Here is a 26,659-nt window from a genome sequence, read left to right as displayed (position 1 = left end):
CTCTCACCTTCAACACAACACGAGAGAAGCAGGCACAGTGCCTTCCTCTCACCTTCAACACAACATGAGAGAAGCAGGCACAGTGCCTTCCTCTCACCTTCAACACTACATGAGAGAAGCAGGCACAGTGCCTTCCTCTCACCTTCAACACTACATGAGAGAAGCAGGCACAGTGCCTTCCTCTCACCTTCAACACTACATGAGAGAAGCAGGCACAGTGCCTTCCTCTCACCTTCAACACAACATGAGAGAAGCAGGCACAGTGCCTTCCTCTCACCTTCAACACAACACGAGAGAAGCAGGCACAGTGCCTTCCTCTCACCTTCAACACAACACGAGAGAAGCAGGCACAGTGCCTTCCTCTCACCTTCAATGCTACATGAGAGAAGCAGGCACAGTGCCTTCCTCTCACCTTCAATGCTACATGAGAGAAGCAGGCACAGTGCCTTCCTCTCACCTTCAACACTACATGAGAGAAGCAGGCACAGTGCCTTCCTCTCACCTTCAACACTACATGAGAGAAGCAGGCACAGTGCCTTCCTCTCACCTTCAACACTACATGAGAGAAGCAGGCACAGTGCCTTCCTCTCACCTTCAACACTACATGAGAGAAGCAGGCACAGTGCCTTCCTCTCACCTTCAACACTACATGAGAGAAGCAGGCACAGTGCCTTCCTCTCACCTTCAACACTACATGAGAGAAGCAGGCACAGTGCCTTCCTCTCACCTTCAACACTACACGAGAGAAGCAGGCACAGTGCCTTCCTCTCACCTTCAACACAACACGAGAGAAGCAGGCACAGTGCCTTCCTCTCACCTTCAATGCTACATGAGAGAAGCAGGCACAGTGCCTTCCTCTCACCTTCAACACAACACGAGAGAAGCAGGCACAGTGCCTTCCTCTCACCTTCAATGCTACATGAGAGAAGCAGGCACAGTGCCTTCCTCTCACCTTCAACACAACACAAGAGAAGCAGGCACAGTGCCTTCCTCTCACCTTCAACACTACATGAGAGAAGCAGGCACAGTGCCTTCCTCTCACCTTCAATGCTACATGAGAGAAGCAGGCACAGTGCCTTCCTCTCACCTTCAACACAACACGAGAGAAGCAGGCACAGTGCCTTCCTCTCACCTTCAATGCTACATGAGAGAAGCAGGCACAGTGCCTTCCTCTCACCTTCAACACAACACGAGAGAAGCAGGCACAGTGCCTTCCTCTCACCTTCAACACTACATGAGAGAAGCAGGCACAGTGCCTTCCTCTCACCTTCAACACTACATGAGAGAAGCAGGCACAGTGCCTTCCTCTCACCTTCAACACTACATGAGAGAAGCAGGCACAGTGCCTTCCTCTCACCTTCAATGCTACATGAGAGAAGCAGGCACAGTGCCTTCCTCTCACCTTCAACACTACATGAGAGAAGCAGGCACAGTGCCTTCCTCTCACCTTCAATGCTACATGAGAGAAGCAGGCACAGTGCCTTCCTCTCACCTTCAATGCTACATGAGAGAAGCAGGCACAGTGCCTTCCTCTCACCTTCAACACAACACGAGAGAAGCAGGCACAGTGCCTTCCTCTCACCTTCAACACTACATGAGAGAAGCAGGCACAGTGCCTTCCTCTCACCTTCAACACTACATGAGAGAAGCAGGCACAGTGCCTTCCTCTCACCTTCAATGCTACATGAGAGAAGCAGGCACAGTGCCTTCCTCTCACCTTCAATGCTACATGAGAGAAGCAGGCACAGTGCCTTCCTCTCACCTTCAACACTACATGAGAGAAGCAGGCACAGTGCCTTCCTCTCACCTTCAACACTACACGAGAGAAGCAGGCACAGTGCCTTCCTCTCACCTTCAACACTACATGAGAGAAGCAGGCACAGTGCCTTCCTCTCACCTTCAACACTACATGAGAGAAGCAGGCACAGTGCCTTCCTCTCACCTTCAACACTACATGAGAGAAGCAGGCACAGTGCCTTCCTCTCACCTTCAACACTACATGAGAGAAGCAGGCACAGTGCCTTCCTCTCACCTTCAATGCTACATGAGAGAAGCAGGCACAGTGCCTTCCTCTCACCTTCAATGCTACATGAGAGAAGCAGGCACAGTGCCTTCCTCTCACCTTCAATGCTACATGAGAGAAGCAGGCACAGTGCCTTCCTCTCACCTTCAACACTACACGAGAGAAGCAGGCACAGTGCCTTCCTCTCACCTTCAACACTACACGAGAGAAGCAGGCACAGTGCCTTCCTCTCACCTTCAACACAACACGAGAGAAGCAGGCACAGTGCCTTCCTCTCACCTTCAACACAAAAACAGCTTTCCAACATTTTTGAAAAGGCTGTTATCAGGAAAGGCAGGAAGATCAGTGGTGATGCCTCGCACTCACTGAACTCTGCATTCCAGCTGCTTCCATCCGGTCGTCGATTCAGGGTCCCAAGGGCCAACCGGAACATTTACAAAAACTCCTTTATCCCCTGTGCCATACGGTCATTAAATAAATGAATTGTCCTGTGTGTTGTCACTGCTGCGCTATGTAATATTTTAGGTAGGTAGGTATTTGACTGGTATTTGAGATAGTTAGGAATTAGGAAGCCATTTTAGTTAGGTGTTGTATTTGTAATATTTTAGGTAGGTAGGTATATGACTGGTATTTTAGATAGGTAGGAAGCCATTTTTAGTTAGGTGTTTGTATTTGGAATCATATGTTTATTGCACTATCTACGTATGTCTTAACTTGTACATGTGTGTTTTATGTTTTATGGTGTGCTGACTGTGCACAATGTGTCTCTATGGGAAGAGAAGCCAAAGAAAAATTTCCACCATGGTGGACAATAAAGTATCATATCATATCATATCATTATCATCATATCAACGCTACATGAGAGAAGCAGGCACAGTGCCTTCCTCTCACCTTCAACGCTACACGAGAGAAGCGGGCGCGTCTCATGAAACAGGGAGAAACCGCCTCCATGGAAACATGGAGGTGCCAGGAAGAGAGACACAGTGCTCTTTAGGAAACTGCATGTGTGTGTATCTTCACCCAAGCACAACTGTGGGGCACATTTGAGCAGTTCTGCTCTGCGGTGTTTAATGGCACCGATGTGGAAGAATTACCCTCAGCATCTAGTAACAGCATTTAAATAAACCTGCTTCCTCAAAGTTGGCTTATTGACTAGGTAATGGAGCCTGTGAGGTCTCCAGTGCTTGTCTCCAAAACCGTATCTGTCCTGAGCTGGCCGATAATTGATGGCATTAAAACTGCCATTCAGTGTATACAGCTGCCACGACACAGACATTCAAAACATGATGGTAGCTGTTTCCCCCGACTCGGCTCAACAACATAGTAAAGTGGCGGCGGAGTTGTTTGTTTGTGGATGTATATTGCCCTGTGTCACTATGTGCCTTATCATCTCTTTGTAATTTGGCCCTTAATGGAGGAGTATTCATTTAGAGTCGCACAGCACTTTGAAGAATACGGGATCTGGATGCCATTTTCATCTGTATGGCAGCGCCGACAATCTCTTCATCTTCGCTCATAATCTCCATCTCTCTCTTCATCCCACCCGCTAACTATGCCGCAATCAAAACTGTCAGTCACACTTAAGTCTCTAAATACCTTCAATCAGACATGCCACTCTTGCTTTAGCTCAAACAGGCCTGAGCCCGGGCCCGCGTCCCATCTGTCCATCACGCTTCAGATCCATTTTGAAGCTGCTTTAGCCGCTCATGAGAAATTGACAAACTTATTATCACCTCGGGATGGCAAGTTATTCATCAACGGGCTACATTATACGGCTCAGGAATATGACCTTGGCAAATCCAGCGCATCAGGATTGTGCTTGTTTATCTACACAAGCACAGGGTCAAAACCAAGAGCGGTGATCCTTATTCAAGGAAACACCATCCTGCAGAAACCGCTTCACTCTTATGGTATCTGGTAATTGGTTGGTGCACATTAATGGCAAATTGCTCCCCTTGCCGCAACAAATTTGTGGGCAGCTGACGAGTAGAAATGACTACATCTAGTCTGGGTGTGAGTGCGGAATCTTGTCTCGGACACAATGTTCATCTCACATCACTATTCCGACGGACCACACACACCACATAAATCACCTCGCCCTCTGTGACACCCGTTACATCGCACGCCCACGTTGCCTTTGGATTTACTCACAGCCTGACATGAAAGACACATTTCCAGGCCTTTTTTGTTTTGAGCAGGTGACATGACTTCCTGATGAAGCGGGGCAAAAATGCTTTGTCCTGCTCTATTGTGATGCCATTCAAATGGAGTTCTTGGGTGCAAAGTCTCAGATGGATTTGATTTGTTTGTGTACTGCATCACAGTCTGTGCTTTTGTTTTTACTCAGCCTAAAACTGCTGTCCATCTGCTGTGACCAGGTCCGCCCATAAGGGGGGGTAAAGGGGTAAGCTTCCAGGGGCGTCGCCACTAGGGGGGGCGCTGGAGCCAGGCAAAAAATAAAATAAAATGAAATAAAATAAAATTTTTAACACTAAAATATATCTCCCATCCTGAAAATGCGGCAACTAATTTTTTTTGCAAGGAGTCGAACAAATACACAAAACACAGCAGCAGTAACAAGGCATGCTTGGGCAGGAGTGCTCCTGTGGAAAATAGTGCCATTCTGATGTAATCCCCCATCCGACCAGTGCAGTGAGAGGCAGCAATGTGCCGCAAGGCATCTAGTCTGCCGGAAAGCGAAAAGAAGAAGAAGAACAAGGCAGGCTTGGGGCGGACCATTTTGCTTGGGGCAGCAGCAGCTAGAGGGACCATTTATGGTGTAACACACAACACAGACAGGTGATAGCAAACAAAACAAGACCGGTGATAGCAAAACGCCAGGAGCAAAACAAAAGTCAGGATGCCAAAATCGGAAGGCAAAAAAAAAGCGGGAGCATGCAAGGGCTTTAGACCCAAATAATAATCTGTTAACAAACTTTTTTCAGTCAGCTCCGAAAGCTGCAGCGTTGATATGAGTAAAGCGCGTGCGGGGGAGGGGGGGGCATAGTGGCTGGACCCTTCCAGGGGCACTGCCATCTCTCTGGGCGGCCCTGGTTGTGACCTCACCTATAGGCTGCTGAACTTGTCTGCTCCCCCTCCAGGCGGCAACTGTAGGGCCAACCCAATCACCAGATAAGAATATAAAATGTTGCATTGTACGTTTCTGCAATCCACAGATATGTACAATCTCAGCGTAATTTGAAACAAAACGGTGGTTAATTTGAAAACCTTGCTTGCTGCCTGTCCAACGTTAAGCACAACTAAAACAACGTTAACAACTCTGGTTATAACAGGCAAGTAAAACAACTTTGCTTATGTTTAGGCAAGTAAAACAACTTAGTTAAGGTTAGGATTATGGTTTGGGTTAGGCTTAAATAACAAAAAGGTTAAATATGACTCACAGTTGATATTACCAAGATTATAATGATACAGTATCATTATAATCTCGGTAATATAAGCAGATGGACAGTGTTTACCTTCTGCACCGAGAAATCTCTGTTCGTTTGCCTGCCGAAACTCCGCCCGCGCCAGCTGGTATGGGTCATTAACGCTTGTTAATTCTCTCGATGAGATTCTCCGTGGATGTGCGCATACAGAAAAATAATAAACAATCTATAGTTGAGACAGATGCCCTCGAGCAGAACATCCGTGTCAGAATGACGCGTTTTGCGTCATTCTGACACTTTTTGCGTCATTCTGAGACGGAGGTGCCTGGAATAAACTGCAGATCTCTCGGGGCAGGAAAACATGAAGAGAAGGTAAAGCTGTCCATCTGCATATATTATCCACATTGTAATGATACAAAGTGGGTTGAAAATCGGCAAAGCCTTCCTTTAATGTGAGTTCTTCTTTGAACACAGGCGTATTTCTGAAGTGGCAATCTGAATCACTCGCAAGGGCCCGTTCTCCGCCGAACACATTGTTGGAGGGCCAACTCTCTCTACAGGGCCCCCTACCCCAGTGCAAGCACACTGCCTGCGCTGTCTAAATTTATGCCCCTGTATTCTACATATCCAGGGATTGCAGGAACATACAGTGCCGTCATTTTATTCTGGCGACCACGCTGGTAGGGCGTAGGGCGCTTCAATGTACTCTCCAGTAGTACATTGAAGCATAATAAGAGTATAGCTGTAACCTCCCCTGTAGTACATTGAAGCATAACAAGAGTATATCCGTAACCGCTCCTGTAGTACATTGAAGCATAACAAGAGTATATCCGTAACCGCTCCTGTAGTACATTGAAGCATAATAAGAGTATAGCCGTAACCGCTCCTCTAGTACATTGAAGCATAATAAGAGTATAGCTGTAACCTCTCCTGTAGTACATTGAAGCATAACAAGAGTATAGCCGTAACCGCTCCTGTAGTACATTGAAGCATAACAAGAGTATATCCGTAACCGCTCCTGTAGTACATTGAAGCATAATAAGAGTATAGCTGTAACCTCTCCTGTAGTACATTGAAGCATAACAAGAGTATAGCCGTAACCGCTCCTGTAGTACATTGAAGCATAACAAGAGTATATCCGTAACCGCTCCTGTAGTACATTGAAGCATAATAAGAGTATAGCTGTAACCTCTCCTGTAGTACATTGAAGCATAACAAGAGTATATCCGTAACCGCTCCTGTAGTACATTGAAGCATAATAAGAGTATAGCTGTAACCTCTCCTGTAGTACATTGAAGCATAACAAGAGTATATCCGTAACCGCTCCTGTAGTACATTGAAGCATAATAAAAGTATGGCTGTAACCTCTCCTGTAGTACATTGAAGCATAACAAGAGTATAGCCGTAACCGCTCCTGTAGTACATTGAAGCATAATAAGAGTATAGCTGTAACCTCTCCTGTAGTACATTGAAGCATAACAAGAGTATAGCCGTAACCGCTCCTGTAGTACATTGAAGCATAATAAGAGTATAGCTGTAACCTCTCCTGTAGTACATTGAAGCATAACAAGAGTATAGCCGTAACCTCTCCTGTAGTACATTGAAGCATAATAAGAGTATAGCTGTAACCTCTCCTGTAGTACATTGAAGCATAACAAGAGTATATCCGTAACCGCTCCTGTAGTACATTGAAGCATAACAAGAGTATAGCCGTAACCGCTCCTGTAGTACATTGAAGCATAATAAGAGTATAGCTGTAACCTCTCCTGTAGTACATTGAAGCATAACAAGAGTATAGCCGTAACCGCTCCTGTAGTACATTGAAGCATAATAGGAGTATAGCTGTAACCTCTCCTGTAGTACATTGAAGCATAACAAGAGTATAGCCGTAACCGCTCCTGTAGTACATTGAAGCATAATAGGAGTATAGCTGTAACCTCTCCTGTAGTACATTGAAGCATAATAAGAGTATAGCCGTAACCGCTCCTGTAGTACATTGAAGCATAATAAGAGTATAGCTGTAACCTCTCCTGTAGTACATTGAAGCATAATAAGAGTATAGCCGTAACCTCTCCTGTAGTACATTTAACCCTCAGATGGTCTTCGTCTTTTGGTCACACCGAGGGCCTTCGGGTCAATTTGACCCGGCTCATGTTCAACCATTCTAAAATCGTTATAAACCCCAAAAATCCTACTAATCATAGTTTGTTCTTCATTTTAATAAAGAGCTACTCAAGTTTATTTATTATCTCCGCGAGGAGATTATGAGATTGTCGCTGTCAGTGCGTCTGTCTGTCTGTGCGTCTGTGCGTACGTGTGTTCCTGCGTGCGTGTGTTCCTCCCGGATCTCGAGAACCGTTGGTCGGATCTACTTCAAACTTTGGGAGTGTACTAAGGAGTACGTGATGGAGTACAGTGACCTGTTTTCGAGCAATTCGGTATAGCGCCACCTACTGGCAACACAGTGCGTGTGTTCCTTGTGTGTTCCTCCCGGATCTCCAGAACCATTGGTCGCATCTACTTCAAACTTTAGGAGTGTACTAAGGAGTACGTGATGGAGAACAGTGACCTGTTTTCGTGCAATTCGGCATAGCGCCACCTACTGGCAACACAACAAGTGGTTTATCTTGAGAACTCCTCGTCCGATCAACTTCAAACTCGGGGAGTGCGCTTAGGGGGACCCAACGGAGTGCAGGGAGCTGAATTCCAGGCAATTCGGCATAGCGCCACCTACTGGCAACAAATAAAACTTCTTGCAATTCGCCTTAGCACCACCTACTTGCAACAAAAAATGCTTATCTCAACAACTCTTTCCCGGGGTTTCCACCCACACAGGGTCTATGTGCCGACAGGCCGCAGTGCCGACAGGCCGCAATGCCGATAGCCCACAAGCAGAACCAGCTCATGAGCGAGGCGGCGTGCAGCGTGTCGGTGGACCGGCTGGAGCTAACCTCTCCCAGCCCCCACGCCAAACCTAACCTCCCCCCATGCCTAAACCTAACCTCCCCCAGACCCTAACCCAAAACCTAACCTCTCCCACCCCCCACGCCTAAACCTAACCTCCCCCAGACCCTAACCCAAAACCTAACATCTCCCACCCCCCACGCCTAAACCTAAGGTCGGCATTGCGGGTGGTCGGCATAGCGGGTGGACACCCCACACAGGTGCAAGAGAGGTGACCTGTAGCTAAAAATAGCAAAAAAGTATCAAAACATACTGTCAACTCTGAGTGAACTTTCATTGTGTGTGTGTGTGTGTGTGTGTGTGTCAGAATGCAATGTTTACTAGAAAATACCAATATGTCTAACATTTTCAAAGAAAGAAATTGTCTAAATTTCACTTCTGACCCCTTTTAGCCTCCACTTTCAATGGCCGGGTCAAATTGACCCGAAGACCATGGGTGTTATATGTTGATGCAGGGGGGGGTAGCAAATGCATGAAATGTATCATTTTCATATCACATGTTTAGTACAGTAAATGAGCCAAGCAGAAGAAGTTTCATAGAGAAAAAAATATTTTAACATACTTTTCCTTGATGTTGAAATTCTAAAACGGGTCAGATTGACCCGAAGACCATGCGAGGGTTAAGCAATATAGCACGAGAGCAAGTGTGTTGTGGTGAATATATCCCACTGATAAGCTGTATAACAGCTTATCAGCGGGATATATTCCACAACACACGCTGCTCGAGTGCTATATTGCTTTTATAAAACGGTTTCCAAGTATAATAATATAATAATAATAATACTATAAGTCCGACTGGCATTTTATTCTGATAGAGTCAGATGAAACACTACTGTAAGGCGGGACCTCTAGCAAGAAGATAGACGTGCAGGTGATTTGATTGGATCGTTCTGGAGACTGAAGTTGACATTGGCCAATCCTGGCGCTTGCTGAGAAGCTGAGAGCTTTCTGGAGAGCCCAACACGGAGCTCGAGCGCAGGGCTGCCTTTTAGTAAGAGAGTTGCCATGGCAACCAATAACCCATGGCCATGGGTTATTGAACTCGGTTACTGGAATTATACAATGGCTGTGAACCAATCAGATTGCTTGATTTGAGAGAGCCGTTTTACATATAATCATTGTATAATGAAGCATAATAAGAGTACAGCCGCTGTGGCGGGCGGGGTGGGTGGGGGCTACCAGCTGGGCACTTTGCTGAATGGAGAGGCGGAGGTGAGTAAGAAACAGAAGGTGTTTCCCCTTCTGTCTGCAGGCTGGAGCATGAGCTGAGGAGCATGAGCTGAGCAGTGGGAAGCGGGCCCACTTTCAACACATGACTCACTGGGTTTTCTCAAGCTTTGGCTAATGGCCTTTTCGCTGTGTGTGGGGGGGGGGTGCGTGCGTGCGTGCGTGCGTGCGTGCGTGCGTGCGCGCGCGTGTGCCGGTGCCCACGTCTGCGTCTCAGTCTTGTGTCAGTGTGGTCATGTTACATCATCACCCTAAGCCTCTCAGACACTTCCTGTCCGTCATGATACTTGTGAGAGGATAAGACCTTGCAGATGTCATTAGCTACCGGCTTTAAATGACTATCCCAGCTAGCCAGGAAACACACTTAGCGCTCTTGCTGTCACTTGCAATGTCTAAATTAGGGCTGCGTCAAGCAACCGCCCAACAATCAGCAGCATAGTTCCTGCCTGATGGTCAAATGTGAGTATGAATATTTGAGGAGGCATTGTGACAAGACTGATCAGTGATGTCATAGGGAAGCACACAAATGAAAAAAGGGCTCGCAACACAAGTTTTGATAGCTCCCGTGGCGGACATTTATTGGGACAAACAGTTTCGGCCCAATTCGGGCCTTCGTCAGTGTCAAGTGAAAAATACATTTGCAAAGGAAGTGCTTAAATAGCATTTTCATGGGTCTTTGTCTCCGCCTAGTGGTGTGGAGGCAGACCCAGGTACAATCTTCAAAACAGTTTCACAAAGTATAAATCACATTCTAAGGGAAAGGAAAAATGGTAGCAGAACCTATCTGAATGAACATACAATAGCTCTACACAGCAATGACTGCATGCTAATATGCACAACATATTTTAGAATATATTTTTTTGAACATATTAAACATATTTTTTAGACATCATTTTAGACATATTTTTTATATAGAGAAATGGACGCTGTCAATCAGCTCGGCCCTCTAAGTATCTCACAGAGAACATTCATCCATACAGTCTTGTATCAAAAGGAAATAAAGGCAAAAAACAACTGGAATATGAGTACAGCACAGAGGTCTCACAAGTAAGGCCTGACATCAAAGTCCTCATTGAGTCCAATAGGTGCCATGGTGCCCAAAAAGTCAATCCACCATAATTCTCTCTTTAGAAGGAGATTGTCCATGTTCCCCCCGCGTCTAGGGGCCATAACATGTTCAATGCCCACGTATCTGAGTTGGGAGACATTGTGGTGTGCTTGTGTGAAATGAACGGCTACTGAGCTTTTTACATCACAGTTTCTGATTGTACTGCGGTGCTCTGCTATCCGTGTCTTAAGGGCCCTTGACGTCTAGCTGTATAGACACGGATAGCAGAGCACCGCAGTACAATCAGAGCTATCAAAACTTGTGTTGCGAGCCCTTTTTTCGTTTATTTTCCTGTTTAGTACAGTTGAGCTCAGCACCAACCAGTGGATGTGCGTAAGTCTCTGGATGCTTATAGGGAAGCACACACACACACACACACACACACACACACACACACACACACACACACACACACACACACACACACACACACACACACACACACACACACAACACAACACACACACACACACACACTGATGATGTCATCAGTGATATCATAATGGAGCACGCACACACACACACACACACACACACACACACACATACACACACACAAGGAGGCATTGTGACATCACTGATGCAATAACATTTAGTGAGCAACACACACACGCCCGCACGCACCAATAGGGCAGGCGAGCATCTCGCACGTGTAGATGCCTAGTTATTCAAAAATTCGATTCATATCAGCTAAAAACAATCCCAAAACATCCCTAAACAAAATTACACCTAATTTAGAATATTATGTATCACTTCAGATTAGAATAAAGGTATTAACGTGGCTGTTTAGAAAAACTGCCAGAATCAATTTCAGCTTTTTGTACATTCGTTGCGTTACTTTTGTTATCTAGTCAGACACAGTCCCCGTATCTTGCCCGATGTGATTGATTGCGATAAGTATGTCCCAGTTCCACTTGCCATCCTTCTGAAGAGGTGTATGATTGAATGCCACACAACACAATGCACAGAGTGCTCACATAATAATATCAGCGTTCACAGTCAGTCACACATTATATCAAATCATGTTATCATGCATCAAACATAAGAGCGCGAGATGACAGGCTACGCAATTGATTTGAGAAATGCATCCAGACATCAAGAGAGGCTTGTCACGGGTGCACAACCAGAAACACAGACACACAGACATGCACACACACACACTGCCTCACTCTCTCTGTCTGTCACTCACACACACACACACACACACACACACACACACACACACACACACACACACACACCTGCAGCTAAACTTTTACACACAACTACACCTGGGGTACAAGTGAAAAACCCATGCAGTGACAGCAGCTGTCCCCTATTAGAGCAGCGGTGCTATTCCGGAGAGAAGCACATGGATCAATAACACCACCAGCAACCAAATGGACCTTTTATTGTTGTCTGCTAATGCCCGCCTCCCTCTCTAGGGGACCACTTAGTAGGCACAGACTACAGCACGAGGCCAGCCACTTACTGCGCGGCCGGTGGGGACTTGCTAGTCAAACAACCAGGAAATGGACTGTGTACTGTAAATGCTTCTTGGTTTCTATGGATGGACAACTCCACAAAACGGGCAGCTGTTCGCTCCGTGCCAATCTTGATGTGTGCACTGGCTAAGTGTGGTGTGTGCATGTATGTGTGTGTGTGTGTGTGTGTGTGTGTGTGTGTGTGTGTGTGTGTGTGTGTGTGTGTGTGTGTGTGTGTGTGTGTGTGTGTGTGTGTGTGTGTGTGTGTGTGCGTGTGCGTGCGTGCGTTAGGGCTGGGTCGGTTTGAAAATTTTAAAACCGGTTCGATATTGCTGTCTAAACCGGATCGAACCGGTATACCGATTTTTTTTTTAATTAAAAAAAAAAAAAAAAAAAAAAAAAAATCCAAGCAGGGCTCCCGAGTGTGGCCCATAACTGTCTGTAGTGCAACTTCAGTCCACCTGATAGCGATAATACACCTCTAAGCTGGTATTGTCAACCAGCAATGATACTGAATAAAAAGAAGCAGGACACCTGTGTAACAAACACACCCTGTATTTATTTCTCATAACTATTCAGCTCAACTTTTCTTCTAAACATCAAAATAATAAATGAAATAAGACTTCTGCCTATAGTGCAACTTGAGAAAAAGGCTAATAAAAACACAAGCAGTGCAATCAGAATGGATTGGCTTACAGCTGAGCTGCCTTATAAACTTCAAAACTCACAAATTCACACAATATAGGGCCTAGGCATGGGTCGGTTTGAACATTTTGAAACCGGTTCGATATTCTCCAAAAAAACGTATCAAAGCGGCTGCAGTTGGTGGCGATAATGCACCTCTAAGCTGGTATGCTGCCAACCAGCACGAACACTGAATACAAATAAGCAGAACCTTTTAACTGTAACAACACACTGTTTTTATTTCTCATAACTATTCAGCTTAACTTTTCTTCAAACATCAACATAATAAACAAAATAAGACTTTTGCCTACTAGTGCAACTTGAGAAGAGGCTAATACGAACAATAGTGCAATCAGAATGGACTGGCAAAAAAAAAAAAAATTAAAAAAAAAAAAAAAAAAAAAAAAAAAAAAAAAAAAAAAAAATAGGTTTTTTCGGTTTGCACGTGATCAAACCGGTTTGGGCTCGTATACCGAACCGAACCGGTAAAACCGGAAATCGACCCATGCCTAGCGTGCGTGCGTGTGTGTGTGTGTGTGCACGTGTGTCAGTGAGATCCAGATGGCCATCAGAGCTCTGGAGGGTGTCCAGGTCATTGAGCAACAATGTGCGGTCTCCCATCAGAGCCGGCTGCTCCACACTGTCCTCGCTCACCTCACACAGACGCCGTTGCTGCTTGGCTTTCAGCTGGTTTCAGCTGGTTGTTAGTTATTCACTTGAGATCCTGCTCTTATGTGCTATAGTGGGCTGGGCTCATCAAACATTCAGTCTTATCCCATCAGTGAAGAACAAAGGTGCCTCTCAGCTGCATGTTCAGTCTTTTTGATGGCACATCACAGCAGCCCTTAACCACCTGAAATGACATCTGACAGCTTTAAGCCACGGGAGGATTTTTTCACAATCACATTGGGATTTCAGACTGCTTGGAGAGAGAAAACACCTTGATATTGCCAATTACAGCTCCCTGCAAATCTCTTAATAGCCAATTTCACAGTGGCCTCAACATGGCTTTTTTTTTAGCGAATGAGACAGAGGAGGAGAGGTGAGATGAAGGGATGGGGACTGGGAGGCAGATAGGGCTGAGGAGGGGGCGGCCGCAGGGGTGAATGCCGACACGGGTCGTGCCTGCGGGAGGCGCTGTGATGATCACTATTCACTAGGAGACAGGGAGCAACGAGCCGCCAACAAACTCAGAAACCCCTGCTGTCATCGCCCTCTCACATCACTGACAGCACTAGGGATGAAACGAGTACTAAACCATGATCAAATTCCTGACGGTTAGTATTTTAATTATAAAAAAAAAAAAATCAAGTTTTGTTTTGTTTTTCAGACCCCCCCCCCCCCCCCCAATTGTACTTGGCCAATTTCCCCCCCTGCTGCCCGGGTCGCTGCTCCACCCTCTGCCGATCTGGGGAGAGCCGAGACTAGCACCATGCTTCCTCCGACACATGCGCAGTTGCCAGCTGCTTCTTTACACCTGACAGGGGGAGGGAGCTTCACCGGCAGGACGTAGCACGTGGGAGGATCACGCTATTCCCACCTGTTCCCTTCCACCCTGACCAGGCGCCCCGACCGACCAGAGGAGGCGCTAGTGCAGCGGCCAGGGCACATAACCCCAAGCCTGTATGGACGCCCGACCAAGCCGTAGGTAACACGTGGGTGTGCGAACCTGCGACCCTCGTGTTGGTAGGCAGATAATCTACCCAGACGCCCATCATTATAATATTTTATGTTACTGTTATTATTATGTTACTGTGACACTGCAGTACATTGAAAAACATGGTAAAGACTGTCCATCGTCAACCAAATTTTGGCCACTATCATCGTGATATGAAATTTTCATACCATTTCATCCCTAGACAACGCCCATTCCACAGTATGTACCCACTCTCATTAAACACAAGGCAGATCAACCGACTGTATCAACTCAACTGACTATGTTGCATACAGTATGCTCGGATCTGCTCCCTTGATACGGTGAGGAAACTGGGGAAAGCGGAATAAGAAGTAGCTTTGATCTGTGTGTGACGTGTGTGTGGGGGGGGGATTGCGAAGACACAAACTGGCAGGCTGTGCCGCTCATTAACACTGGCTGGTGATGGAGCTCAGAGCAACATGGCGCATTGCTGAGTGCTTTTTCTCCAACATAATCCACCTAGGGCTGCCTGCAACTAACGATTATTTTAATTATCGATTATTTTATCGACTAATCGATTAGTCGACTCGTTTGGTATATAAAATGTCATAATGTAGAGCGGGGGGGGGGAATGACGATGTGTTTTTCCCCAAAGCCCAAGATGACATTCTCAAATGTCTTATTTTGTCCTAACACATCCTGTATTCTTCACTTGTTTTACCATATCTGAATTACTGTGTAGACGGTAACACTTATAAAAGCAACTTACAACCGATATACAAACTACAAAAGAGAGCAATCAGGATATAGTACATAATGTCGGCTATAGAGAACACACGAACACACTGTTTCTAAAGTCACATAGTTTGAAATTCATGGATCTGGTCAAATTTGAAACGCCACTTATGTTCAAAGCAAGAAAAAAATTACTTCCGGGCAAAAAAAAGAAGAAAAGATTGCGACATATATATATATATATATATATATATATATATATATATATATGTATGTAGAGCGAGATTATTATACCCACAAATTTGATTCTTCTCAATAAGGTGCAAATAATTCTGAATCAGAATCATCTGGCATTTGCATCAGTCTCCTTTACAATCCTTTCCTATGTTTTTTCAACGGAGCTGCACACTGGTGTGATTATTTTATTACAGGAAAGAAATCTTTCTTTCTTGCTTCTTGCTGAACAAGAAAAACTAAACCATCACAGGAGATTGTTTTAAAACAACCCTTTAAATTCCTAAATAAGCTCCTTCATCTGCATACTTAGTCGATTATTGTCTCTCTATTAATTTGCAGAGATGTAAAAAAAGATCATATGAATGACAGGCCAATTGGTAGTAGATCAATGTTATTACATTTGTGCAAGTGTGTGTTGTCTAATTGTCCAAAAGTTGTTGAATGCTGACATTCAGTGTCATTTTCCTTTAAGCTTTTTCTTGTTACCTTTATTTATACAGGCGGAGTCTCACTGAGAGCAATGCTCTCTTTATCAGAAGTGCCCTGTTCACATTCACACCCGGAAGCTGACACAACCAGTCTGATCTCCTGGCGACTGAGCAGCTCCACTGGAATGGTTGGGGTTAACGGCCTTGCTCAAGGGCACCTCGGTGGTGGTAATGAGGGAGGGGCAAGCGGTGCTTTTTTACTTTCCCCACCCAGATTTATCCTGCCATACCAGGGATTGAACCGACGACCTTCCGGTCACAAGGGAACTGTACCACCATGGACGGCAGGGCGCTAAGAAGAGTGAGGCGCGCGGCCCAGCACGTAACAGGATGTGAGCTGCCAGAACTGCAGGAAATGTACAACCAGCGGTGCCTCAGGAGGTCCCTGAAGATCATCAAAGACACAAACCACCCCCACAACAGCCTGTTCTCCCTGTTACCATAAGGGAGGACATACAGGGTCCCAAAAGCACGCACAAATCGCTTGAGGGACAGTTTCTTCCCGCAGGCCACAAGACTCCTTAACATACACAAATAGTGTAGTAGCTGTACTGTGCTGTACTGTAGCTGCTACCATTACGTATGTCTAATGTTTAATTGTATGTTTAATTAGGTATATGCTATTTGCACCTGTGCAAACAGAATGTTAATTATGTTTAATTATGTTTAAAGTATGTCCATGCCATTTGCACCTATGTGCAGTGAATATGTCACTGTCTTTGGCTTGTCTTATCGCTTTACTGCCTTATTGCTTGTTGCTTCCCTTGTTTTCCTGCACCTATATGCCCTGTTATTCTGCACTATGTTGTAACGGAGTCTACAGCACAAGAATTTCACAAGTGATACTTGTACTACGGAGTGACAATAAAAATCTTGAATCTTGAATCTTGAAGCTCACTTCTCTATCCTTTAGGCCACCCCCAAAGCATTGTGGAGACCGATATGGAGCTGAGTTGCATCAGCTATTTAAAAATGTAATTTTGGATGGTAATCAAAATCTGTGCACAAGGACATGAGGAAAATGAGGAATATGATTTTTATAATTTTTTTAATGTAGTAGCCATCGATGCCTAGGCTTGGCCACTGTGTGGCATCGCCCGTAGCTCGGGCTCGCCTGCCCTATTGGCACGTTCGCGAGTGTGTGTGTGTGTGTTGCTCACTAATTATTGCATGACTGATGTCACAATGCCTCCTTTTATGTGTCTGTGTGCCCCATTATGATATCACTGATGACATCATCAGTGTGTGTGTGTGTGTGTGTGTGTGTGTGTGTGTGTGTGTGTGTGTGTGTGTGTGTGTGTATGTCTATGACATCACTGACCAGCCTTGTCACAATGCCTCATTGTGTGTGTGACATCACTGATCAGACTTGTCACAATGCCTCCTTGTGTGTGTGTGATCTCACTGATTGATCAGTATTTTTTTGTCTTTTTTTATAATGGAAATATATTGGGTTTTCTTATTACAATGTGTAAAGTAAAACAAACTACACAATGGACATAATTAGTTGCATGGTGTTACTGTTAGACTTGTAACAATGAGTATAGGGAGTGGCACATCTTGGAGAAAAAATGCTTGCGTGTGCATGCCTGCGCCTAAATGTGCGCGCGTACACACACGCACACACACACACACACACACACACACACACACACACACACACACACACACACACACGCCCAACCCTAACCCTCACCCACCCTATACACATCAATATACCTATACACATACCCAAATATACACCAAAGTACAGTACTAGACAGACAGAGCCCTAGCTCCCATTTATATACTGATGATATACTAGCGGAACCGTGGGGACCCCCCTGTGAGTTAGGTACCCCCTGGTCTGGAACATGACATCATCACTGATGACATCACTGATGATATCATCACTGAACTTATGCCTCAGCCAGGAAAGATGACATGTCATCACATCATTAGGTAATCAGGACAATCACCTAATTAAAAAATCCGGCTCTGTCAGGTCACCCGCACGGGTGCTCTTTACAGCCCCTGAAAGTGTCAGCCCGATCGCACGTAAAACGGCACAGCCGAAAATTCATAAAAAAATCAGGCATACGTGCTACAGCTTTGCAGCTTTCACCGAAATGTGGGCCCAAATGAGGAGAAACTTTTGTACAATGCAACCTATGGCCAATTATGAAGTCTAAAGACCGCAAAACTGCAAAAACTGTAAAACTAATGAAACCCTACTCCTCTATCACTATCAAACAGATTTTTGATTGATCAAAAGTTGAGCCCACAGTGCATCAAAACGTTGAATTCTACCCCCATGTATAGCCTAAAGAGCATCTTAATTGCCCTAATTACCTAGGGCAATTAGCTTGTATTTGTGATGTCATCAGTCACTCGAGCAATTGTGATGCCATCAGTGATGTCACTCGAGCAATTGTGATGCCATCAGTGATGTCACTCGAGCAATTGTGATGTCATCAGTGATGACATCACATTGCTGTGGCCGGGCCCAGCAGCAGCTATAATTTCACTTTGTCATTGTCATCTAATGGTTATTTGCATAAAAACACAATTTGATTAGGAAATTATTGTATCTTTATTTAGAGCTTTGATTATTTAAGTCTCAGCATTAGGGGTTTTAATTATTTTAAGCTGCTTAGAACTAGTGTATAACTCCCTCTCTAATATAATTTCTTCTGTTATAATTTACCTTCGACCAATAATACAAATTTTTAGATGTAGATGAATGCATCATAATGTAACTCAATGCAACCTAACGAGGAGCTGACAGCAGCTCAGTTTCAAGTTGTAACTCGCATAACTTGACATAGTAACTGGCATAATATTACCGAAATCCTATTGGTTAAGCGTTATATTACTGTGTTACTGGTCAAAGTATATGTGTTACTTTAGTAATGCTGTCACTCATAGCCTACTATAATTAGGACCATTTCCAGTTTTAACTGATAATGGAATTAAAGGAATAGTTCAATGAAAAATGAAAATTCTGTCATCATCTACACACCCTTATGCAAGTTGAAGTTTGTCCATATAACACAGGGAGGTTGCCAGCACAACTCCACAGCAGCCTTCTTTCTCCAAAACAAGTCAAGTTACACACTGGGGACCAGTTCTTCAGAGTCCCTCCCCCCACCAAAAAACAACAACAACAAAAACCTTTACACGACAATTTAGAGAAAATCTCACAGCTGATTGATTTGCAACAAATCATGGCTTTCTATTCCGTGTGATTGTTTGGCTGTTTTTGTTATGGAACTCTAAAGAACAGGTCCCCTGACTTCAGTTGTTTTGGACAAAGGCTGGTATGAATTTGTGCTGGCAAGCTCCCTCTGCGTTATATGGACTAACATATTTCACCTGTTTCATTTGGCATGATGAGGGTGAGTATGATAGAATTATATTTTTTGTGGGAACTATTCATTTAAAGGATTCCTCATTTTGCTGCAAGGGAACCCTGTGGGCCGCACTTTGAGAACCACTGAACTGTTTTACGAACTTCCACCTGTAATGAACAACAACATTAGCAGTAGAGTGTCCTACCTGCAGCCAGCTGCATCCAGCCGCAGATCTTGTACACGGTGCCGGTACTGCAGAAGAAGAAGAGCGCGAAGCAGCCGATACAGGTGAGCACCAGGGCCATGGACATGCCGATGAAGACGGAGGCGGCCTTGAAGGCGCCGGAGGGGATGGTGCTGAACTCGGTGAAGCTGCCTTGGCAAGTCAGCTCCCGGGACAGCCCGTTGCCAATGCAGTAGTGGAACAGGCCGAAGTAGCCCGCCTGGGGGGTGTCCACACCGTCCCCGATCCAGTAGGGCTGGATGAAGCATACCACGTTGACGATGGCGAAGAGGATGGTGAAGATGGCCCACAGCACACCAATGGCCCGGGAGTTGCGGACGTAGTTGGTCTGGTAGATCTTGGCGGCCTCTGAGGCAGGGAGCATGGTGCACACAGCAGGGGCCCCGGGGACCATCCTCCAGTAAGTTTGAATAAGATGTTTGTTGCCAATTTACCACTACTAACCGTGTGGACAATGGTATTCTTAAAGGTACATTAATGTATACAAGCTATACAGAATTGTAGGCCCATTAAAATGTTTATTTTGGAGACAGCTCCATCTCTGAACTCTCCACCAAGCTTGGGGGGGGGTCCTTTTTTCAGGTTACCGATAGAGCAACAGCCCCTCAAAATGTCTATGCACGTCCCTGCTAACCTGCGTTCACCACACTAACATCTGTCGCATCGGATCCTTTAAAATCCATGGTCAGTAGTAGCCTACCCTACTACACAACTTCTACTTGTTTAGCTGTCTTTGAAAATCTCTGCTTTTGCTCAAGTCCATCCTACGTGGTCCAGTTGCGCCCACAGCATCACTGCGCTCTCGCATCCGCGGCACGGTCTGGGTCTGTTTCCCCCCTTGGATTTCCATTACACTACACTAGCGAAACATGCGCTCGGGAAAACAATCCATATGCTAGGATACCGATACCCATCCTCCATTCAGAAGCACAGAGGTTTATTCTACAGCCTTCACATTTAAATTATCCTACCTGAGCCGTGGCCAGATTGTTATTCCGACAAAACCGGGCAGATTATTCCAGGGAGGTTCAGGTCTGCAAATCACTACTACGAGGCACAACGATATCTTGCTCAAACAAATCTAAACGGTAACTGCTCGACGCCGACAGACCATCATCAGCAACCGCGACTGGAGGGTAGCCTCGGATATTATAGGACTAGGCTAGAGCCACCCACATCCCTTAATCCCGGTCTGACGTGTTGTTTCAGTATCAGACGCGCGAAATCTTAAACAGCCTCCAGTTAAGTAGCTATAATGATAAAAGATAATTATAGCTAACCCCTGCCCTGCCCCCCTGTTCACTCCATTTAATATTCAAATGACGCTGGGATAAATGCACTGATAAGTGTTATAGGCTACTAGAAACTGCCAACATTAAAAACACTATCAGCAGCCTACTGATAGTGTGGGCTACTGATAGTGATATCATAGGAAATATCAGGCACATACTAGGACAGTAGGCTCATAGGAAATATGTGATATTTCGTATGATATCACTATAGCCTAATAGTTTGTTCATATGATCATATCCATAGCCTACAGTTGCTGTTAGGCTATCATGCATGTTTTTTCAGTACCCCCCCCCCCCCCCATTCAATGAAATAGCCTAACCTATTTTTACAGTTTTCCCAGAGTCATAGCCAACCAATGCACATTATTCGAGGTGTGTGTGTGTGTGTGTGTGTGTGTGTGTGTGTGTGTGTGTGTGTGTGTGTGTGTGTGTGTGTGTGTGTGTGTGTGTGTGTGTGTGTGTGTGTGTGTGTGTGTGTGTGTGTGTGTGTGTGTGTGTGTGTGTGTGTGTGTGTGTGTGTGTCCCTGAAATACAAATCTTACCAGATCCAAACGCTTACTAGTCCTTCTCAGCAACCCAGAGCCATCGCTCTGGTTAGTAGACCATATAACTACATTACCCATAGTTCCATTCCTAGCGGTGATTGGCTAATGACCAAGACAATCCTGTGACGTAATCTGAAGGCGCGCGCGAAATTCCTTCCGGTCTTCTATTCAGCTGCTTTTGCTGCTTAGTTAATTTTGTTACTTCAGTTTAACTTTGTCACACACACTTTTTTCAGGTATGTTTATTTTAACATACACCTTTCTTATTTACAGCAAATACGTATGTGACATCTCCCGTCGCCGTCATTCCCAGCTCTCTATTTACGTGCAGGAACGCTAACTAAGCTAACGTTGACTCGTTTGTTTTTAGCCGCATGGCACTGATCTCTTCAGAGCTCACACGCTGCAGTGGTTGGTAACGCGAAGAGCAGAATGACAGCGCTGGTGCAGCATCCAGGCTACGAGGAGGAGAGGCTGCACAGGGTCGCAGAGAAGTTGCCTTGCAGAGATGTTCAAGCTGGGATGCTGCTGGCGCTTATGGGAGAGGTAACGTTTGTATTTCTCACTTTGAGCAGAATGATGTGTCCACAATGGAGATGGAGACTATACTGTCTTGTCACAAGACAGTATAAAGTTTCAAATGATCATGGAAGTCATGGCCATGGTTGACATTATGTTAGCACATTATGCCTGTTTTGTTTTATTTGTTTTTTTTACAGCCAGAGCAATATAGCTACCCCTCCATCTTCATCTATGGTCACCGTGCCTCAGGGAAGAGTCATGTCATACACACTTTGTTGAAGGAACTGGAGGTGAGAGAACTTATATTTTCAGATTGGAGTCTGTTGTTACTTTGACATGAACAAGACAGGTGACCACTGGCTTAGATAATCTTTATTAATTAGTGCTTAGAAGTCTCTTAGAAATGTTTTCCTTTGCATAAATGTCACAGATTTGATCCCCACAACAACAAATGTGTCCATCAACACCCACGTGTCCTTTAGCAAGAAGCTGAACCCCTACATGCTTATTTGCTGCTGTCTCTGAATAGGACCATCAATGCTTGCTTTATTCTAAAAAGAAAAATGCTGTTTCATGTGCACCATTTTGATCCCAATGCTTACCTACAAGAAGTGACACCAATTAGCAGCAGAGGGGAGCTGTGACATCACCCAGCGAGTATTTTTCTGTTGAAAAGACGTTGAAAAAACGTGCAAGGAAGGTTTGAAAGTGAAAGTTTTTTCACCCACTATTTGCAGACGTTGATTGAGCGGATCTCCGGCATTCAGGTCAACACGCTTTATGAAGTGAGCTATAGGTTCACTAGAAAGATACTGGGCTCCAGGCATATATAGTCTATTACTATCTCATAAATAACTTGTACATGATTGTACGGCACCACAGGCTAAACAATCAGGAACAGGTATATTTTATATCATGTGTGCCAGACTATTATATTATGTAACAATAAAATTATGTTGACTGTGTGTGTGCGTCTATGTAGTCTGTACGGCTTCAGAGGCTTCACTTAACACCGGTGGACAGGTGTCATGCCAAGTTTTGCACCCCCGCCGAGAATTGCACCCCCACCATATTTTGAGACTGTTTTAACTTAAAAACAGGGATACAAATCTCGGCAGGTACAAACTGCCGAGATTTTCACCCCCCTCCATAAAGCCAGGAGAGATCCCCAGGTCTCGAGGTCATCTGTACCCGGATTTTAAGCACCAAAGTCGGCTTCCATGAGCCAGAAGAGAGCCCCAAGCATGGAAGTCACCTCCACGCGGATCTAATGCATCAAAGTCAGTCTCCATGAGCCAGGACAGATCCTCTGGCTTGGAGATCACGTCTACCGACAATTATATCATTTTTAAACAGTTAAGTTTCCGTATAAATCATTACAATATGCTCCCGGAAGGTGGGGATGCAATTCTCGGCGGGTGTGCAAAACTCGGCATGACACCGGCAACTCAGGGGGGACAGAGCCTTGTAGCCTATACAGTCTGTTAATAATATAGCGTGCCCAGAGCACCTCGTTCTGCACTTGGGGTGCAGACCGGTGCAGACTTGTTTGGTCTAGTGACTAGACTCTAGTCAGTCACAGCTAGCGACTAAGTAGTACTTGCACATGCGCGTTACTGCAGGAACTCAATTCATTATTTTATAGCGCTAAAGTATTAATTGTGTCCTGGAAGCTTTTTGCTGGCAGCACATAGCCTATAAAGTCCCTTATTTATGATATTTCATGTGACATAAAATGCGTTGAAATGTAGTGTTTGTGTAGACCAGATTTCAACTCTCAGTTACACAATAAATCGGACAAATGCCAATTCACACACTATCAATATTGTCTCTATTTCAAGCTACAACAAACGTTTTAACAATATGATTAACCAAATTGTGTTTTTTGACACGTTGACGTTGTAACCGCATTTTAGCCGGTTGAAAAGAGGGTGAAATTAGGTCTTAGACGTTCAAACCCAATATCACCCAGATTTCAACTAAAAATCAACGTTGAAAAAATGTTTTGTGCTCGCTGGGCATCTAAAAACACGGGAACTAATGAATTTCACAGAGCTGACTCAATGTAAACATTGTGTATTATTAACTGCACACACGTATCCCACTAATCTTTCACCATCCCTCCCCTCTCTCTCTCTCCAGCTGCCTCATGCCACAGTCAGTTGTGCTGAATGCGTCTCCGTCGCGCTGCTATTTGAACAAGCACTGCTGTCCCTGTTTGGCTGTGATGCCGCCTCCCTGCTCCCACGCAGCCCCTCCCTGTCTGACTTTGTACGCCTCTACAGGCAACAGTGCTCCCAGTCCCCTGTCAAGCAGACACGATACATTGTGAGTACAATGTACAAACGTTCCCCCCTCTTTCAGTTGTCTTGTAATAACTGGCCTCTCATAAAGCCTGTCATTATTTATTTATTTTTTGAGAAATGCTCACTTGTGTTTGACCTTTTTCAGGATGACAACACTTTGGCAAACCACAATAATCCACAGGACATCGAATTATTTATTGTTTGGATTACGTTACTTAAAGTCGAACTGAACCCCTTTGCGTCGGAGTCCGTTTCAGACTGAAAACATAATTTGTCTGAGATGACAGGTTGAGAGGCGGGTCATAGTATCATGTCGATGATTTTATTTGACAATTTGACAATTCTGGGGACTGGATTGGGCTTTGGCCAATCCTGGCGTGTTCCGCCTCCAAATCGAGTGGGATTCAGCGTGTTGTGGCGCTCTCCTCGGGAAGAGCCTGCTGACGCGAGGTTAGTGGCTGAGTGGAGCTCAGCGAGCCGCAGGCAACCAGCTGCCTTCGTGTTGCCGAGCGGAGAGTGCAGCCCGTCGGCCTGGAATCTCCGAGGTGCGACCTCTGACAACCAGGCTCTCGGAGGCGCGTGCCATTATCGCTATTGCAGTAAATAATATTCCTGGAATGCAAGTTTTAACGAGCTAGTTACATTTCTTTGCATTCTTAGACATTACCGTTTGATTTAGTTTGCATAATTGGTCAAGTTAGTAGTTAGTTTATGGGCTAGAAATTCTGCCAGATGACAGGCACTAGGCGCCATTTTCCCCTTCATTTGGAACAGAAAATTATCCTGGAATGAAGATTTGACTTCATGTCGTGATATGATTGGTTGAAATGGGGTAGAAATTTGATAGTACTAGGTGATGTCAGCAAACTGTAGATTACTGTTATGAATGAAATCTTGAAAAATAAACTTTTGATGTGAAAAAGTGTGAAAAACTAAAGAAATTAGATTTTTGTGATTTTTTTTTTGGTATACATTATTAAATAGGTGCACTGAATATGAATACCCAGGTATTTGAACTAAAATAAAATAAGTCATTTTTGGGTTCAGCTCGACTTTAAGTATGATCATATTAATAGTGGGAGCATATGCAAATAGATGCAAAAAAAGACTCATTACCCTGGAGGAAATATGTGTGATCTTCTGCCAATACAGTAGTTTGTTTTAATTTCATATTTTTGTTAGATTTTTTTTAAATGAAAATGAGCTAACTCCAAGGCACACTATAAAACGCCAATTCACAACCTCTGACTTATTGATTATGCATAGTAGAAAACAGCAGCAATATAAGCACAGCCGTGTTTCTTTGCAGGTGATGGAAAAGGCCGAGCTTCTGAGAGACATGGATGCCAATCTCCTCCCAGCTCTCTTGCGTCTGCAGGAATTGGTGAGCATGACCTTTTTTTATTATTATTTTATTAATATAATTATTATTATTATTTATTTATTTTGAGATTCCCCCCCCCCATTTTCTCCTTAGTTGTAACTCCTTAGCTGCCCCACCCCCTCTGCCGATCTGGGAAGAGCCGTAGACACACCCAGTGCAGCGACCATGACACACATACCCTCCGGCTTCCCACCCGCAGACACACCCAATCGTGCCTGTATGGACGCCCGACCAAGCCGGAGGTAACACAGGGGCGCAAACCTGCGACCCTTGTGTTGGTAGGCAGGGAATCTTGTAATTGACCTGGAGCTGAGCGTGTTGAGGATGTCGTTCACAAGGGCTCCTATGAGTCACTCACAGCATTTTAATGAAAGACATAAGTAAAAGGGTAATCTCATGTGTAAGAAATGACTGTTCTACATTGAAGTAAAAATGTAAATAATTAACTTGTTGGTTTTGGATTTTTTTTTAGCTTCAAGAGTGCATTTTTGTTCGTATGACCCTCAACACAGGCTTTGAGAATCCCGTGCCACTTACTGATACTTACGCTTCAATTAACCCACTCATATTGCAAAATGAATTTAGGCCCTGACTGTAATACTTCAGAAGTTGAATTTGAAGTTCAGCATTATACACTTGTCATTTTTTTTTCTTAGATTTGCCTTTGTGTGTTATTGCAATATAAAACTACATAATTGAGAATCGATTCTAGATTCTGGAATCAAGAATCGTTGGAATCGAGAATCGATTCTGGAATCGGATCGTGATGCCAGGAATCGGAATCGGATCGGATCGTGGCTTACGGCGGGTTCACACATGCCTAGAGCGATGCTTTAAGCAACGCCTAAGCAACGCATAAAATTTAGGCGTCCTTGTTAACAGAAGAGAGCGTTCACACATACCGCTGCCACGCTGCGCTGAAGCCACGCTCGCGCTGCGCCTACGCTGCGCTGCATTTATCGTTTAGGCGTCTGTTCTATTTTTCAGCGTCTAGGCGCGCTGAACTGTCAAGCTGGCTGTTGTTTCTGACGGACTTGGGCCATATTTTCTACCGAGTTTGCCCAAAAGGGAGGGTGGAGCGCG

At 44.8% G+C, this 26,659-nt stretch overlaps 2 protein-coding genes across 2 annotated transcripts in view; one reads left to right on the top strand and one right to left on the bottom strand.

The window, feature by feature from the left end:
• lhfpl3 (LHFPL tetraspan subfamily member 3) overlaps window positions 1–19,921 on the bottom strand; it is a gene marked incomplete at both ends in the record, with an annotated part of 83,091 nt that extends 63,170 nt beyond the window's left edge. The window contains one exon of the mRNA XM_083662525.1: window positions 19,489–19,921. Coding sequence (XP_083518651.1) covers window positions 19,489–19,921 — 433 coding nt within the window. The remainder of the gene's footprint in view (window positions 1–19,488) is intronic.
• A 1,597-nt stretch (window positions 19,922–21,518) lies between these two features.
• orc5 (origin recognition complex, subunit 5) overlaps window positions 21,519–26,659 on the top strand; it is a 33,301-nt gene continuing 28,160 nt past the window's right edge. The window contains exons 1-5 of the mRNA XM_083651002.1: window positions 21,519–21,600; window positions 21,735–21,910; window positions 22,084–22,176; window positions 24,029–24,214; window positions 25,502–25,576. Of these exons, the coding sequence (XP_083507128.1) occupies window positions 21,797–21,910; window positions 22,084–22,176; window positions 24,029–24,214; window positions 25,502–25,576 (468 nt within the window). The 5' untranslated portion in view covers window positions 21,519–21,600; window positions 21,735–21,796. The remainder of the gene's footprint in view (window positions 21,601–21,734; window positions 21,911–22,083; window positions 22,177–24,028; window positions 24,215–25,501; window positions 25,577–26,659) is intronic.

Source organism: Poromitra crassiceps (genome assembly GCF_964638095.1).
Source record: "Poromitra crassiceps genome assembly, chromosome: 2".
Classification (NCBI taxonomy): domain Eukaryota; kingdom Metazoa; phylum Chordata; class Actinopteri; order Beryciformes; family Melamphaidae; genus Poromitra; species Poromitra crassiceps.
The sequence above is the reverse complement of the archived record's forward strand: the minus strand, read 5'-3'. Positions and strand labels throughout refer to the sequence as shown.